We start from the raw sequence: 17,232 nt of genomic DNA, 5'->3' as shown, positions 1-17,232 counted from the left end.
GTGGGTCTGACAGGTCTTCCATTAGTAAAATGAATGAAAACATATCTTTCATGAAAGGCACATAAAATAATCTAAACTAACACTGAAGGAATTTTGATCACCTTGAATTTCTTTACATTACAAAAGAAAACAACTTCCCCCAAAGTAAACAGAGGTGAATGTAGTTTATGATTCTCCCTACACTTACATATGCACAAACTTCAACAAGGAGACTGTAGGGGTGGCAACATCTGAGGCAAGTGAGAAAGCGCTCACTGGCAAAGTTTACAGAAAGTCTTAACGTTACAGGGTGAGTTAAAAAGGGAGATGAGCTGGGAAGTGCTGTTCAGTCTGCCTACACGAGGGCCCACAGACACACTGTAAACGATTACAGGAGGAAGGATGGCACTAACTAACAGAGTTCAGTATGCAGCACTATGTAACACCCACGGATGCACACACACACACTCACTGATCTCGTTAAATACTACTATTCAATTTCGAAGCGTAATTGTCCTCTTAATGTCAGAAATCAGAGTGTAGCTTTAAAAGAATATAAATTCCAGCAAGTGGTAGGGATTTGAATGTCTAAGGGAAAAGAAGCGCCATTTGACATAAAGTGATAAACTTGAAACCAGTTACATATGAATCAAAAGCTTGCATACTATCAGTGATAGAGTGTTTTCTGCTATCTTCCCAACAAAGAACTGTCATGTATGCTTAAGTACAAGGGATTTCTCAAGGAAAATACATAAATGAATATCTCAAAGTTCACATACTAAAAAATTTTTACCCACAAAAATGCTTTCCTCACTCATTTAAATTTTATTGTAAATAAAACCATGGTTATTTAAGTGTATAAAATTAACCTGGCATCACCCGAAGGCAATGCAGATGTGCCATCCAGATGCTAAGCTGAGCTGGTACATGGACTAAAAGTGAAGTGTTTTTAAGTCTAAGGTCCTCTTTCCTCAAAAATCTGGAATTTTAGCTTCTTAAAACAAATCTAAGGTAAAATTGAAACATCATGCACTCTGTGAAGAAAATGTCAATGCACACAATGTTTAACTAACTGATACAAAGGCAGGTGTTCCTCACCTCTGTAAGAACATCCCCACGAAACACATAACCTTTAGAGAACAACTCATGTTATTAAAATAGTCTGTGCAATGTTTGTACAAATAACATTTTATGAATACAAGTATACATATAATCAAGGTAAGGGTTTGTGACATTTCCTAATATTAATTACGGTACCTAAAATTTATAGGACATGAACATAAATAAAGCTGTTTAAAACTGGCAAACACAGAACTAATCTGTCATTCATTACAAGGTACTTAATATTTATGTTATTTCCAAAGCCATCACACTAGAATCGTAAGTTGCCATTCTTACAACCTAAACATAATATGGGAAATCAAATGTTATAAATACATCTTACATTTGCATATTTACACTTACACAGAAATCATCAGTACACTAGAGCCCAGCTTCATGAGCACACCTCACTTTCACATCACAGGAGCATCTTTCACCTTTGAGAAAGTTCCTCTGACTTTCAGATAGAGACACAAAACAGAACAACTTTGGTCAGGTACAGGATGCATTTGCTGTATACTACATTCTGTGTTGCTGGGAGGCTCTAGTCTAGAGAGATCCATATATAAGTACTCATTTGGTTTGAAAATGCATTTTACTATCAACTGCAAAACTTAGAAGAGACCACAATCTTTAAGATTATTTTTGATGATGACGTCTGTTACAGCATCAAACACAAACTGCACATTCTTAGTATCTGTGGCACATGTGAAGTGGGTGTAGATTTCCTTTGTGTCCTTTCTTTTATTGAGGTCTTCAAACTGACACTGAATATATGCAGCTGCCTCTTCATATGTGTTTGATCCTGAGATGGAAAAAGAAGGAAAGAAGTATGCAAAAAGTTATACATGTATAGTATAAGTAAAATGCACTTTAAAACACAGATCAATTTTCCAAATATAAAATAAAGGGACTCCATAACCCCACTTTCCCTTCTAGAACAAAATGTTGTTGTTTTTTTCCAAATGAAAAACACCTTGTGTAAAGTAATCTTTACAAGCCATCTCTAAACTTAAAAACTCCTTTACATGGTAGTCTATGTGTGCTCTGTTTCTGCTTAAGTCTCCAAGAGCCAGACCTCTTTTCTATCACCCTCTATCATCTACATCCCCAAGCTGGAGAAGTCAAGCCACCAGACCCTAATGGTGGCTTAGTATTATTGTGCTAATTGACTGGTGAATCAGTAATGCTAGCTGAATGTTTCCCTCACCCCTTCATAGCTACTCATTAATATGCTTTTGTCATCCCTTTTTATTCAAAACATATATCAAGTCTGTAATATGGTTAAAAGTTGTGAAGTTAGAAAAAACAATGGTGGCATACTCCTGCTTTCGGGTGAGGGGCTAGAGACTGGCTCTGAGTAAGAACAATTCAGAACTGGGTTGGCAGGATCGGAGGATAAGCACACACAGACCCAGAAATTCCAGTTGTTGGGTGTAGGCTTGGTAGAACTTCATGTTATGGTCAAAGAAGATTCACAAAGAGGGCTAGAGCATGGCCTTCTACTTCAGGAAATGGCCTGGCAGTCCATGCACTGTCACTGACACATGGGATCTGGGAGCATCACATCATGAGCGGCCACTCAGAAGTAAGGATGTAAGCAGTATTGCAAGACAACGTAACATGAGTGAACTTTTGGGGTACTCTCTGGATCCAAGGAGCCAGACACAAACATGTACATACCCCATGTGACCTAATAGTTGTTTGCAAAACAATCAAAATGGGTGCGTGAGGAAAAGGCCACTCTTAAATAATTTTGTTGGGGGAGAAGGGGAGATGCTTAGTTGAGACTGAAAGGAGGCAAAAGGGATTCTGGGTATTGGACAGATCAGTTTCTTGACTCAGGTATTAGATATTGACTTTGTATTTTTATATTGTGTATCTACTTTTCTTTCCTTTTCTTTTTGTTTCTTTCGTTTTTGAGATTATAATATAATTACATCATTTTCCTGTTCCCTTTCCCCCCTCCAAACCCTGCCACATATCCCTTCTTGCTGTCTTTCAAATTCACAGCCTCCTTTATCATTAATTGCTGTTATATGTAAATATATATGTGTTCATACATATATGTTCCTAAATACAACCTGCTCAGTCTGTGTAGGTTGTTTGTGTACACGTTTCCAGGGCTGACCATTTGGCTCGTCCCTGGAGAAGACTGTTTCTCCTGCTCCCAGCATTCCTTAGCTGCCTGTAGTTCTGTATAGGGTTGAGGTCTCTTGAGTTTTTCCCCATCTACATCGGCGTGTCTACTGCTCTTGTCCTTGTTCAGCTCATGTTTAGGCAGCCATGTTGGTGAGACTTTATGTGTGTACCTTCTGAAATCACTACGAGAACAATCCCACAGGGAACTCTGATCTTCTGGCTCTCACAATCTTTCTGCCTCCTCTTCAGCTTTGTTCTCTGAGCCTTAGGTGCAAGAGTGATCTGTGGATGTATGAATTGGAAGTGGGCCCCACAACTCTGCATTTTAATTGGTTGTGGTTTTCTAAACATGCCTCACATTACAGTGTTCATGTGCACTTAATATTGCCGGAAAATAGGTTAAGATATATAACGGAACAAAACCTATTAAATCTCTCTTTTGTAATAACCCAAAATTACTTGTCTGCCTTTCAAGATTCTGTGCTTGTGGATTCTGTTCTTAGGTGCTCAGTTCCACATCTGGGGCTCAGTATGTATCACCAAAGCTCAGTACATAAAGTACCCCTTATTCTGGGGCTCAGTGTATATCATGAAAGTTCAGTATATAATGTGCCCCTTCTCCCGCAGCACTGTTTCTCTGCTGTCCTTCACAATCCAGTATTCTGACTCATTCCACAAATGCTCAAAATGTGCTCTACATAACAACCCATAATTAACCAAATCCAGATAGGCTCTATGTCACTAAAAACTCCTATAGATGATACAAACACTACTTGAGTTTTGTGATATGCTTTACTGGCTCTCAATTCTTTTTCAGCATTAGGTATCCTAAACAGAATGCAATAACTCTATCTTGCAAGCCCTAACCACTTTTATCACATCATGCAGAAAACTACAGTACAATGAATGACACAGGGCAAGGCTAGAGAGACTGTTTAGTGTCCTGGGATAGCACAGATGATAAAGCCACAGACCCTGAATACATTTATATTTTAATTATTTTATATAATAACCTTATAAACATCATATTCTATTAAATATGCTCTAAAATTTGGATGCAATGAACAATGGCTTATTGGGTTAAGGAAGCTATTAAAATATAACCACTAAATTAATTACAAATGTGTTTGGGTGAAGGAGTTTACGCCAAGTACATAGTTCATTTGCAACATATATTCTGGGTAGCTAAATTGCTTCACTCCAAGGGCTAGCAAATTCATGAGCAAACTGCTGAATACATTCTATGATCTGATTTTCAGTCTGAAAAATGAAAGAGCAAAATGTGCGTGTGTGTGTGTGTGTGTGTGTGTGTGTGTGTGTGTGTGTTGCAATTGTGTGTACATGCACGCTGGGATAGGTATTTTCAATATGTGAACTTTCCTAAATGAATATATGATTGGGTTAAAGCAACTTCAAAACTAGGAAACTGGAAACTTTATGAGAGAGTGAAAAGAGGAGAGAAAGAAAACAGTATTAGCTTTGTTTATACTTCAGTGCTAAAAACTGTGTTCAGGAAGCAGTTGAAAATAGAAGCAAGTGGCTGCAGAGAGAAATTTGGGCTGAAAACATAATTTTGCACAGTTAAGAATAAATATGACTATGAAAGGATAGTTTGGGAAAGAGATCACAGGGCTGGAGACGGACGTTGGTGAAATGGCAACTCACAATGATGGGGGAAGAAGTGCACGGCAAGGCAGAGACAAAGGCAGGACACACCCAAGTGGCTGGCAGGGCCACATAGCCTCATCCACACAAAGCCATAACCATACGACCCAGGAGCTGATGTCGATGCAAGAAGCAACTTAGCCAATCATAGAGCAGGTAGTGCAGATTTGAAATTATAATCTTAGCCTTTGGGATACCAAATAATTATGTAATATTCCTGTGTTTATCAGACACTTCCTCTCTGTTTCCAATGAGACTCTAATTAAAAGCAGCTTGACCGGTGCAGGTCTGGGTGCAGACACGACGCAATGGGGTCTGAAGGTGGACTGTGTCTGCATTAAGCTCTTCTTCTCAGCTGCCTGAATGGGGTTACCCCAGGACCGGCCCCACGGGCCAGCCAGCATCAGCTGTGTGAGGACACTCACCCAACACTCACCATCACTGCGTTCACTGCATCGCTAACTGAAATTTTATTTGGACTATAAGAAGTTCTTGAGAATTTTTTGTTCTTTCAAACAGACTGAGGTAAAGGTTAAAATATTTCGATTTTAGATTTAGAGTTCATACAAACCAGTGGCAGTTTTATTTTTTAAAGAGACAGAGCCCATCACTTAACTATAAATATGAAAACCAATTTCCTCTGCTTATATGTGAGGGCTGGAAGAGTGAGTGGGTCAGTAGCTCTGTCCCTGGTATTCACTTTTTGTTTGGGGAGATAGGTTCTCATATACTCTGATCTGTCTTTGGACTTACTATGTAGCCCAGATGGTCTTGAAGTACTCATCTTCCTGATTCACCTCTCAAGTCTGGGGCTCACAAGTATGAACATTGACTCATTTTCAATAACAGCTTGGGATGTGCTCCAAGGAGCTAAACCAAATTTAAACCCATGCATTATTCCAATTTCCAGTTTTACAGACGAGGCACTGGAACCTAGATAAATACCTGGTTTGATCAAGATCATAGATCTAATCTTGAAAAAGTTGGGTCTTTACTTCAAATCTGCTTTCCTCTTGGAGGACACTGTCCATAGCGGCAAAACTCAAGCACCATTAAGAGTCTCATGATCGAGGACTGGATTTCTTAAGAAACTTTCCCTGACACCGTAGAGGAAGGAGCTGTTGACTGGTTCTTCTTCACTGTCTTCCTACAGTCCTAGGCATCGTGTGTGTGTGTGTGTGTGTGTGTGTGTGTGTGTGTGTGTGTGTGCATGTGTGTTTGATGAGATAGCAAGCAGAGACAGATCTTAACTTTGTTGATCCAATCTGTGATCTGTACGAGCAAGTCAGTTTTTAAATTCATAAAGACATGGAGCCATTTCTGGAAATCACCTAAAGCTTTTCCATAAAGTGAATAAAGGATTTTCAGAAAACTCATCCACACCTTCAAGAACTATTTGTGTTCAGAGGCAGTTTGGAAAATCCAGTGTAAGAATGAGTAAGCTGATGAACTCAAACCAACAACTGAAAAATCTTGCCTAAGGGGAAGTTTCACTTAGAAATACATGATTTGCTAAGTTATTCTAAAAGTCAAATACCTGCGTATTCTGGGTAGCATATTGTGAGGGGGCTCTTTTTGATTTTTTCTTCAAAGAGGTCCTTCTTGTTCAGAAAAAGGATGATGGAGGTGTCTGTAAACCACTTGTTGTTACATATACTGTCAAACAACTTCATGCTCTCATGCATTCGATTCTGCAACAAAAAAAATCATTTTCATGAGCAGTGAAGGTTTGAGAAACAGTTTTTTAAAATGTAATTAACATATTTTCCCTTTATTTTACACACTGACCACAGTTTCCTCTCCCTCCTCTCCTCCAGTTACCTCCCCCAACTCCCATCTACCACCCCGCCCCCATCGGCCCACTCCTCCTCAGTCTCCATTCAGAAGGGGTAGACCTCCCATGGGCTTGAACATAGCAAGACACATCAAGTTGAGGTAGGACCAAGCTCCTCCCCCTACATAAAGCCTGGGCTAGGTAATCCATCATGGGGCATGGGGAACAGGTTCCCAAGAGCCAGCTAAGTGCCAGGCACAGGTCCTGATCTCACTGTAAGGAGCCTTACAAACAGACTAAGCTACATGACTGTCACACACATGCAGAGGGCCCAGGTCAGTCCCATGCAAGCTCCCCAACTGTTGGTCCAGAATCCATGTGTTCCCATGAGCTCAGGTCAACTGTCTCTTTGGATTCCTCCATCATGACCTTGACCCCCTGGCTCATACAATCCCTCCTCTCTTTCTTCAGGATGACTCCCAGAGCTCTGACCAGCATTATTCATAAAAGCCAGAACCTGGAAACAACCCTGGATGCTCCTCAACCTAAGAATGAATAAGGAAAATGTGGTACATTTATACAACGAAATATTCCTCAGCTATAAAAAACAATGCCATAATGAAATTTGCAGGCAAATGGATGGATCTAGAAAAATATCATTCTGAGTGAGGTAATCCAGATTCAGAAAGACAAACATGATATGTACCCACTCATAAGTGGATACTAGATGTAAAGCAAAGGATAACCAGACTACAACCCACAGCTTCAGAGAAGCTAGGTAACAAGCAGGACCCTAAGAGGGATGTATGGATCGCACTGGGAAAGGGAAATAGAAGTGATCTCCTGGGTACACTGGGGGTGAGCTGAGGGGATGGGGGATGGGAACTTGAGGGATTGGGTTGGAGGCAGGATGGAGGGTGAGAGTAAGGAAAGAGATGTCTTGATTTGGGTGGCAGGACATTTTGGGGTTAGGGAGATACCTGGTGCCGGGGAAACTCCCAGGAATCCACAAAGATGACCCCAGCTAAGACCTCTAGCAATAATGGAGAGGGTGCCTGAACCAGCTATCTACTGTGATCAGATTGCTGACTACCCTAATTGTCATTACAGAGCCTTTATCCAGTAACTGATGGGAGCAGATGCAGAGATCCACAGCCAAGCACTGGGGAACAGTTTTAAAAAGAACAAATGTTGCAACAGGCCAGATCTTTTCAGCTGAAAACCATTCAACACTCTGAAGGACATCCCAGTTGTTATCTCAACTTCAATTTTGTCTTAACCTGTTCTGTCTGAGTCACTCTGGCTGATTTCAAACTCAAGCAAAGAAAGCCTTAGCGGTGTACTTCCTGTGATGAAACTGAGGCTGGCCCCGAGTGAAAGCAATTACCTCCTAATGGGAAATGAATTTCTCCCCTTTCCCCCAAGCAACAACAATTTTCTAGAAGCCAGCAGGAGACCCTGCACAACCAGGCCTGTGACAATGATCAACTGGACCACAGTTTGACCCAGACAGTGGGATGATGCATGACCCCCCACCCCCTACCCCGTTTCAGGCTTTTTCTTTCCCATACTGAATCCAAGAGCTTTTCTCACTATCCAACAAGAGTCTAGGATGCTGACACCTTGTTCTTCCCATAAGGCTGTACTGAATGAATATCTTCCTACTTTGTCCTGGCTAGCCACCTTCTATTTAGAGTTCTGAGGAGATGGATGTCCAGGGCCAGTGGACTGAGAGCTCATAATAATTCCATGATAATACATTTTTGTCATTTCTACACGAGCACAACTTAGATTTTAAGCAAGTTGAGTGTCTCAACATCACATAATCATCACTGGGCTCAATGCCCACTGTGTAAAGTCTTATGCCCCAGATCCTGCTGCCGCAGCATGTTGCAATCAAGGGATGTCTATGTATAAACACATCAAAGAAATGTCACTGTTGTACAGATCACCCAAGCTTAAGAGATAGCTGGAAGCTTTAGAGACTAATTATTAAACCGAGCGAACCGAAATCCAAGTAGCTCAACACTGTGGATATTAGCAAAGACAACTTGCAGTTTTTGTTCTCTACCCTTTGTGGGGGTAGTCTGTGTTCAAAGTGGACACTGACATATTTTACAGTGTAGGAATAAAAGAAATTTGTATGTGACATTGTGTTTTCCCTCCTGGCCAACAACTGTATGTACTTGATCTAGAAAAACCTGAAATCTCCCCTAAATTTTCCTTTGCACTTAAGTGCCAGAGTTTTAAATTCCTATTCAAAACTGCTTCTCCAGATTGATGATACATTATTGAGTGCTATTTGGAAATTATTTTTCTATAAATAGCGAAGGATAACATATATGAAAATTACAAGCTATTAGAGTAACACGTGAGGAAGTAGGAGCCTTGGAGCAGATGCAGGAAATTCTCAGGCAGCTGTGAGTGAGGAGCCCTGTGCCTCCTAAGCATCTCTGCCCTTCACGCAGCAGTGGAGGAGCTGAAGCGAAGAGCCTGAACTTTCAAATACTTCATGCACAACAAGGATTTCTCAAGGTTTCTCAGAAGAGTTACTGGCAACATCTGCTGCAGCTCCTGGCATTTCATGCTGCACCCTAGAAGTGCTTCTACTTGCCATTTCTTCATCTTCAGCTAGAACCAGGTCGTAGTCACTCAGGGCCACACAGAAGATGATGGCGGTCACTCCTTCAAAGCAGTGAATCCACTTCTTCCGCTCTGACCTCTGACCTCCCACATCGAACATTCTGTAAGAGGAAAATTTATGACTTGACACCACATTAAACGTTCAAAAGCTCCGAGGAGTTCTGTAATGCCAACAAAAATGTTCCGCATAGCTTAGGGACTGTGGGATGGGAAGAAAGGAGAAAGGGACATAGTGGGTGGGAAAAAAATTTTACCAATTTGTTTTCTCAAAGGCAAAGGGCGGGGGCTAAGTTATTTTTTAATAGAGTCTTTGATCACAGCAAGGGTAACTCCAAACAAAATACAAAATACTCTTAACAAACAACACATATGGGGCCTTGAGGTGGCTCAGCGAATACCTAGCAGCCTGAGTTCAATCCGTGAGTCCTCTCCACACGCACTCTGTGGCATGTGTGTATGTGTGAGTTCATGCACACACACACACACACACACACACACACGATAATAATAAATTAAAATTTAAAAATGTATAAAAGCATAGACACCCATTAACAAACATATGAAAGCGCTGAGGACATCAACACAACTACAGATTAATGGATCTCACTGCTTATAAACACTGGCAGTCACAGGAAGCAATGGAGGAAGCCCGGGATCAAAGAGAGCACACTCCACTTGCCAGTCCCAAGCAGCAGAGCCAGAGGACAGGGCTGCCCTGTTCCTACTGAGAAATGAGTTCTGTCAGAGCAGAAAGCAAGATGCTGATGGAACCTCAAAACAATTTCAGTAAGAAAATGGTTGTGCAGCAAAGTCATTTTAGAAAGGGGCCAAGAGGTTTGTGTAGATTATAGAATAAAATGAGAGAGAAGAGGTGAGGGACCTTTAAAATAAAAATCCCTCCGTTGTTATATAATATACAATCCTGGACAACTGGAGGCTAGTGTACAAGGTTCTGACACAATCAAACAATAGAACACCAATGACCTTTTCTTCTTGTTCCTGGCAAGTTTAAAAGTTAAGCAAAAGTTTAAATTTGCATAGACTACATTATACAGCCCAGAAATAACTACTTATATAATGGAAACACTGTGTAAACTGGCACATTTTTAAAGGCCCCATTTATCTCGATGGTGCACTAATTAAAACCATTCCTATTTAATTCCCTACAGAGCAGTAGTGGCCTACAAACCAAATCTGAATCCGTCCACTAGTACAAATGATGTTACTTTCATCATTTTGGTTTAGGTGGAAGCTGTTCCTAAAAGTTTGCTATAACAAAATGATCCCACCCCAGCGTAAACCAGAGTGGATAGGTTAGAAGTAAACAGAAAGCAGAGTGGGTAAGATGTGACCCACTGTAATAGAGATCAAAGAGGAACAAGGGAGAATTGATTTATTTAGATCAATATTTGTTACACTGCCTAAGAATACAATTTATAAAGAGCTTCCCCATAACCATAGCTAGCTTCTCCACACAGCATGCATCACTCCTCCTGTACCAATCCATCCCATCCTCCACTGTCTCTGAGATGCTTTGCCCACCCAGTTAAGTGCTTCTGTGTTACTGAGGTGCTTGATGTCTACAGCTGTGTTACTGAGGTGCTTGATGTCTACAGCTGTGTTACTGAGGTGCTTGATGTCTACAGCTGTGTTACTGAGGCGCTTGATGTCTACAGCTGTGTTACTGAGGTGCTTGATGTCTACAGCTGTGTTACTGAGGTGCTTGATGTCTACAGCTGTGTTACTGAGGTGCTTGATGTCTACAGCTGTGTTACTGAGGTGCTTGATGTCTACAGCTGTGTTACTGAGGTGCTTGATGTCTACAGCTGTGTTACTGAGGTGCTTGATGTCTACAGCTGTGTTACTGAGGTGCTTGATGTCTACAGCTGTGTTACTGAGGTGCTTGATGTCTACAGCTGTGTTTCTGAGGCACTTGATGTCTACAGCTGGCTGATGTAGGAGTGAAGACTACGCTCAATGGTGTAGCCAGGCTCCCTCCAATCAACCAAGAGGCCTGAAGACTCAAACCTAGGGTTTCTCAGACAACATGAAAATATCCTCAGGAGTGCACCACAACTTTTCTTTGAGCCTGATAGCCTGCTCTACCAACTCAGGTCTGCCAGTGGCTTCACACAGCCTAGTCATGTCTGTTCTCTGGAGAATACTGAGCGGCACTAATGGCAGTCAGTACCAAGAAAGGGAGCTACTATAACAAGTATCTACAGATGTGAAAGTGAAAGGGGTTTAGGACTGAATAATGAGTACCATCTTGAAGTGTCCTGAAGCACTTCACATAAAAAGAAACAACTAGACTATCTTGAAATATAGACAACAAAGTTCATTTATTTCAAATTCAAATGAAAGAGAAACCCCTGGAATTTCAATAGTCTTAGGGAGTGCATGTACTGTGATGAACAGAAGAATGCAGACACAAAGCTGGTTAGAGACACTAGTGATGAGTTCTCAGAGGAAATGGAAAGGGTCCCCTGCACGGGTAATGCTGTAACAACAGGCAGAAGTGGTTGTGTTCTTGTCAACATCAGAGTCTGTAAATGATGGACATGTCTGCTTCTAGGAACACAACAGCAGAAAAGTAAACTGAGGAAGAAACTTCAAGCCAGAAGGGAGTCCCTCCCCACATACAGGAGAGAAGGACATGTGACAGGTCAGGAGGCATAGGTATAAGCCAAGGTGTGCCATGAATTGACAGCAGCTACCAGATGCTAACAACAGGTCAGGAATACGCTCACCCAGGGCTGTGAGGTGGATGCCTCCCAACATACTGATTTCAGTTCTAACCTCCAGAACAGGGAGATAGTGGATTTTCACTTGTACACGAACCCAGTTTTGGGCAATTTGTATGGCAACAAATAGAAAGTGAAAATATTACTGTGCAATGGATATATTTTATTCATAAGCTCTACTTTTGGCCACAGCAATTACCATCTCCTAAAAATTAAATATCTGCATTTTTTACCTGCCTTTTTCCTTGAAGAATTTACAGCAAAGACTCTGTCTTTCTTTGCTTGTTTACGTCCCCAGCATTTGATACAAAAAGGACTCTATAAATATGTACTACTAAATAAATAAACCATGCCTACTGTCACCTGGTACACTGATGGAGTTTTATCTTTACACAGTTTTTAAAAAAGAAAAAAAGACTCATTTTATTATTACACTTCTGATCAAGGGCAACATTCTAATAGTTAAGCATCTTAATGGGGTTTACCCAGCTACTTAATGGGGATATCTATGTCCAAAACCCTTCTGCTCTAACCAAAATGCCTTCCAATTCCTCCTTAGACCACCCCAGTTCACAATTAGCCATTTCCTTACCAAAACACAGCAATTTAAGTTTTCAGTCCATGGTACTAAAAACGAGGTAAACTACTGGATGTGGTAGTATACACCTTTAATTCCAGAACTCCAAAAAGGCAGAGCCAGGTGGATCTCTATGAATTTGAGGCTAGCCACAGTGAGTTCTGGCCAGCCAGTGCTACAAAGTGAGACCCTGTTTCAAAAACAGAGCAAGGCAAAACAAACAAACAAAAACCCTAAGTAAACAGAATTTTTAAAAAACCAGACCCAAAGATGTCTTGGAGTTAGGCAAATACATTTTAAATCTTCAAACAATAAATGTCTTTATAATTAAATGTCCTTCCACAGTTTTAAGACAAATGGAGCAACAAATGAATATGTCTCCAGACCAGATGGTTGCATATGGTTACTTAATGACCTACACATTTAGCAGGAAGGCTACCTGGCAGGAGACTCGGTAGGAAGGGAAAATATACCCACCATGAGGCGCAAGAGAAGGAATGGAAGTGAAAATAAGGGTGGACTCAAAACCACATGTGCTATGTAAAACCTGCACTGCAGACACAGTCTACATCGTCACTCAAGACCATGGGGAACAGTCCTTTCTGGAGTTAGAAGAGATTATGGGAACTCAGAATGGAACTGATGTTCTTTGGAAAGCTTAAATATGGGAATCCCTGATAATCAGTGACAGTGACATCAGCAGGTAGGCTTCACTTATAATACACACACACACACACACACACACACACACACACACACACACACACACACACAGAAGCAGGCTGAGATGGAATTGTCTGTCAATAGTAACTGTGCTCCAACTTCCCAACATGGAGTACTGAGCCTTCATTAGGAAGTGAACTGACAATGGTTTGTTTTCTAACAAATCTCTGACTGAGAATCTCCTTGATTAAATTGCTTTTAGAAATTCTGTTCCATTATCCTTATCATTTTAGAGACTCAAAGCTACCTGAAGCAGTCTAACCCATGATTCATAGTAACACTTTCTTTTGAATGACTATCTTGAACCAGAGCATTTTATAAGCAAAACAAAAAGGCAACATGAACTAGTCCATTTCAAGGTGCTATAGACAGTGATGTGGAACAGATGAGTTAGCAGTGGCTGCTAGTTTTCTCTTTTGTTCCTTTTTCCTTCAACTTTTCAGATACTGTGGTGATGGTGTAGAAGAAAAGCTAAGGGAATATACTTTTATCAACCATATACATTTGAATTTCTACAAACCAAACAAAGCACTAAAGATAACCTGAAAAACAAAATGTGTAATGAGTATATTAAACAATGATTTATCTAATCTCTCATAAAACTTAAAAAAAAATGAAACCTTAACAAAACATAGGGTATGAATATCAAGACAATTTTCATAAGGGAAGAGTCATATATCATAAATTTCCTTTCTAATAGTTTCTGTAGTGACAAGTGGGGTCTGCTCAGTCTGAGTCATCGGATCTGTAACTTTCTGTGGGGGCATGAAGGCACTTGGCTGTCCCTTACACAAGAATACAACTGTAGTGCTCCCTAAACCAATCTTACTCACACTGGTTTAAGAAAACAAAAGGAAACCCTCACCTGCTGAACAAGAAAAATGATACAAAACCCACGCAACACATTTAATTCTAGCATTGTATTCTTTCTCTGGAGTTACTAATTAGCTGATATTTATATGGTATAGGGAACATGGTATTTAATACAGTCTGAGTAATCTACTGTCAGGTTTGTGTGACAGAGGGGCCCAGCAAGCTGTCCAAGGGCTTTACATCAGGATCCCTTCCTCTGGACACAAAACTGACACTTAGGGAATGTGTCATTTTAAATGAAATTGAATCATAAGACATGTGGTTTTGAAAAACAATTTTCTCCAGGTCCTGAATAGAGTTCAACATATAGAAACATAATATGAAGGAAAAAAAGAGTAATAATTATAATCTTAAATAAGTATATCATTTTGAACATTAAGTAACAGCACAGTGGTCTTGGATTTCTGTGAAAACACAGGTATTTTGTTTCAGTAAAACACTCTGTAGTCAAGTTATTGTTCTCAGGGACACATCTTTATATGAAATAAGTGCCTCATTTTCCTTGATTCTATCATTATTACTCAAATGAGAGTGAGGGGGACAAAATGAGGAACATCATGGTACATGTGCAGCAGTCCTAACTGGTAAGCCATTGGTTTAGCAAGTGGAGCAATAAGAACAAAGAAATGGGGAATACAAATCAAACACAAGAAATCCGGTAGCATGTCATCTACAAGGGAAAACTGGATGAAAGTCACTGTCACGGGGCTCTGGGGCTGGAGGTGGACCTGGTAAATTAAAACTGGGATTTGGCTGTGACTCAGTCCTTGTGTTTCTCTCTTTTTTGAAAAGTATTATTTATTAGAAGAGAAACGCAATTTTATGAATGTCTGTATGAAGGTTATTGCCTTCCCCTCAAACTGGCTCATTCCAAGTGAGAAGTTGGAGGGAACATTCCCCCAACCCCTTCCATTCCTAATGCGTCATTCTGTACTGTTCTTCCCAAGCAGGTTCACACTGGACACACCTGAAGCAAACATTGCCCACCACCAGACTTCAAATATTAGTTTGCTTCATGAAAAAATCCAAAGGCACCTTTCTTTAAACACATTTTTATAAGTAAGCCCATATTCTAAAACTAAAGCTCCCTATTTTACCTAAAGACAGACAGAGATGCCTTCATCAGACATGGACCTATACATTAAAGACGTAGTTTTGTTTAGTCAAAACACCCAGACTCTATTATAGTTCGGGCACTGAAAAAATAGCAGGCAAAGGGAACTTGTCTGGTTATTTTTTCTTAAATAAAAATCAACATATTCTTTTGAAAATGTTGTTCTTGCTCATTTCCACAAATTTACTTTGTCTAATCGTATGAAAAAAAATTTCCAGCAGTAAAAATATTATAAACATTTGTTATTTTGCTTTTTGCTTCTAAAGCAATGCATTTTATAACCAAGCTTATAAGCCATATATTTGGAAGTTACTCACTTAAAATGGAGATCTTTGAAAGTAAAGTGGGTTTCCACGATCCCCGTTGTTTTCACCCTGGTTCTGAGAACATCCTGCTGAGTCGGGATATAGTTTGGCTGTGCTATTCTGTCCAAGTCATTCAGATAGCTGAAAACAAGCAAACAACAGACACAGTGCTAACAGGAACTAGAGGCAAAACTATTACTTAAGACGGAAACTACAGCATATTTTAATTATGTAGTGTTCTTAAGTTTTCAAGGATCTTTATGAGCATATAAAACAACCAGTTTAAGTTTCCATGTCACGCAATTACTCAAAAATCTTTTAGTGTCTGTTTAAATTTTTTGTTTGTTTGTTTGTTTTTTGTTTTTCGAGACAGGGTTTCTCTGTGTAGCTTTGCGCCTTTTCCTGGAACTCACTTGGTAGCCCAGGCTGGCCTCGAACTCACAGAGATCCGCCTGGCTCTGCCTCCTGAGTGCTGGGATTAAAGGCGTGCGCCACCACCGCCCGGCTCTGTTTAAATTTGTTAAGCTTCGTTTTCAGTCACAGCGATTCAAAGGAAAGTGGCTCTGAAGTGTCTGAACTAAAAACATCATAAGCTTGTTTCCTAAAACTCTTCCTTACACTTTTAGGGAAACACCGTGCTTGGGTCGATACTTCCCCCTCTGTTGAAGATTTCACAGGTCTTAATTGTAGAGGCAGTGGCAAGAAAGCTCAGCAAAGACTGGATGCGATGTTGTTTCCTGCTAGCCTTGTATTTCACACAGGGAAACCCACACTGTTCTGTTCTCTAATTCAATAGCTCTACAAACATTGAGTCTCCCAAAACAATACGGCTCTTGTCAGTGGTCTTACTTGCCCATCACTATTAGACGATAAGACCCTATTGTTAAAGGTACTACACACTTCGGCTTAAGATACAGAAAAAGCAAGCTGGAACAGTTTCTTCCCTGAAGGCAAGCATTCAAGTCCCAGAGGTGCTATGCAGGCTGCTGGAGAGAAAAGGCACTGCTGGTCTTGTGAACCCTATGAATCAAAATTCTAAGCTGCCAGGCAAGATGTTCCCATCTTTCAATAGTGGTACCACTATTACAGGGGTAACCAACTGCCATCTGATAAGAATCCTGTTAACAACTTGTGTGGGGAAGTTGTAGGCCCAATTATAGTTACTAAATTGATATAACATAAAGCTACTTTCTAAATATGTATGTTTATACTCACAGACAAAAGCTACTCTCAGCATTAATGAGAGAAGCCTCTCTTTACAGTAAATGGTGGTGAACGTTGAACCGCATGGATGTCTAAGATAAAGAGAATGAGTGATGGCTGAGGGCTCAAACCTAAACAAGACATCTATACCACCCTGTCTAAGGCACGGAGAGCTTACCAAGAGTAAGAGGGTGCAGGGAGTATCTACGTCAGATCAGTGCTCTGAGAAAGGCAGAGTGTATTTTTGGAAGTTTCAGTGACATTCTTAGAAGTATACTGGAGACAATCCTTTTTCTATACAGTTTCAATTAGAGATTACATATGCATGAGGCTTTTTGAAAACGTGGGTAATAACAGCATTGCTACTACAAACATACAAAAAAAATAAA

At 40.4% G+C, this 17,232-nt stretch overlaps 1 protein-coding gene across 4 annotated transcripts in view; it reads right to left on the bottom strand.

The window, feature by feature from the left end:
• Window positions 1-1,656: 1,656 nt before the first annotated feature.
• Window positions 1,657-17,232, bottom strand: part of Gnai1 (G protein subunit alpha i1) — a 77,128-nt gene continuing 61,552 nt past the window's right edge. For all 4 annotated transcript variants that reach the window (XM_059257247.1, XM_059257248.1, XM_059257250.1 and 1 more), the window contains exons 5-8: window positions 15,653-15,781; window positions 9,276-9,405; window positions 6,425-6,578; window positions 1,657-1,885 (exon numbers count right to left, since the gene is read on the bottom strand). In XM_059257247.1, coding sequence (XP_059113230.1) covers window positions 1,695-1,885; window positions 6,425-6,578; window positions 9,276-9,405; window positions 15,653-15,781 — 604 coding nt within the window. In that variant the 3' untranslated portion in view covers window positions 1,657-1,694. The remainder of the gene's footprint in view (window positions 1,886-6,424; window positions 6,579-9,275; window positions 9,406-15,652; window positions 15,782-17,232) is intronic.

Source organism: Peromyscus eremicus, chromosome 3 (assembly GCF_949786415.1).
Source record: "Peromyscus eremicus chromosome 3, PerEre_H2_v1, whole genome shotgun sequence".
Taxonomy (NCBI): Eukaryota; Metazoa; Chordata; class Mammalia; order Rodentia; family Cricetidae; genus Peromyscus; species Peromyscus eremicus.
Note: the sequence above shows the minus strand (reverse complement) of the source record. Positions and strands in the feature narration are given on the sequence as shown.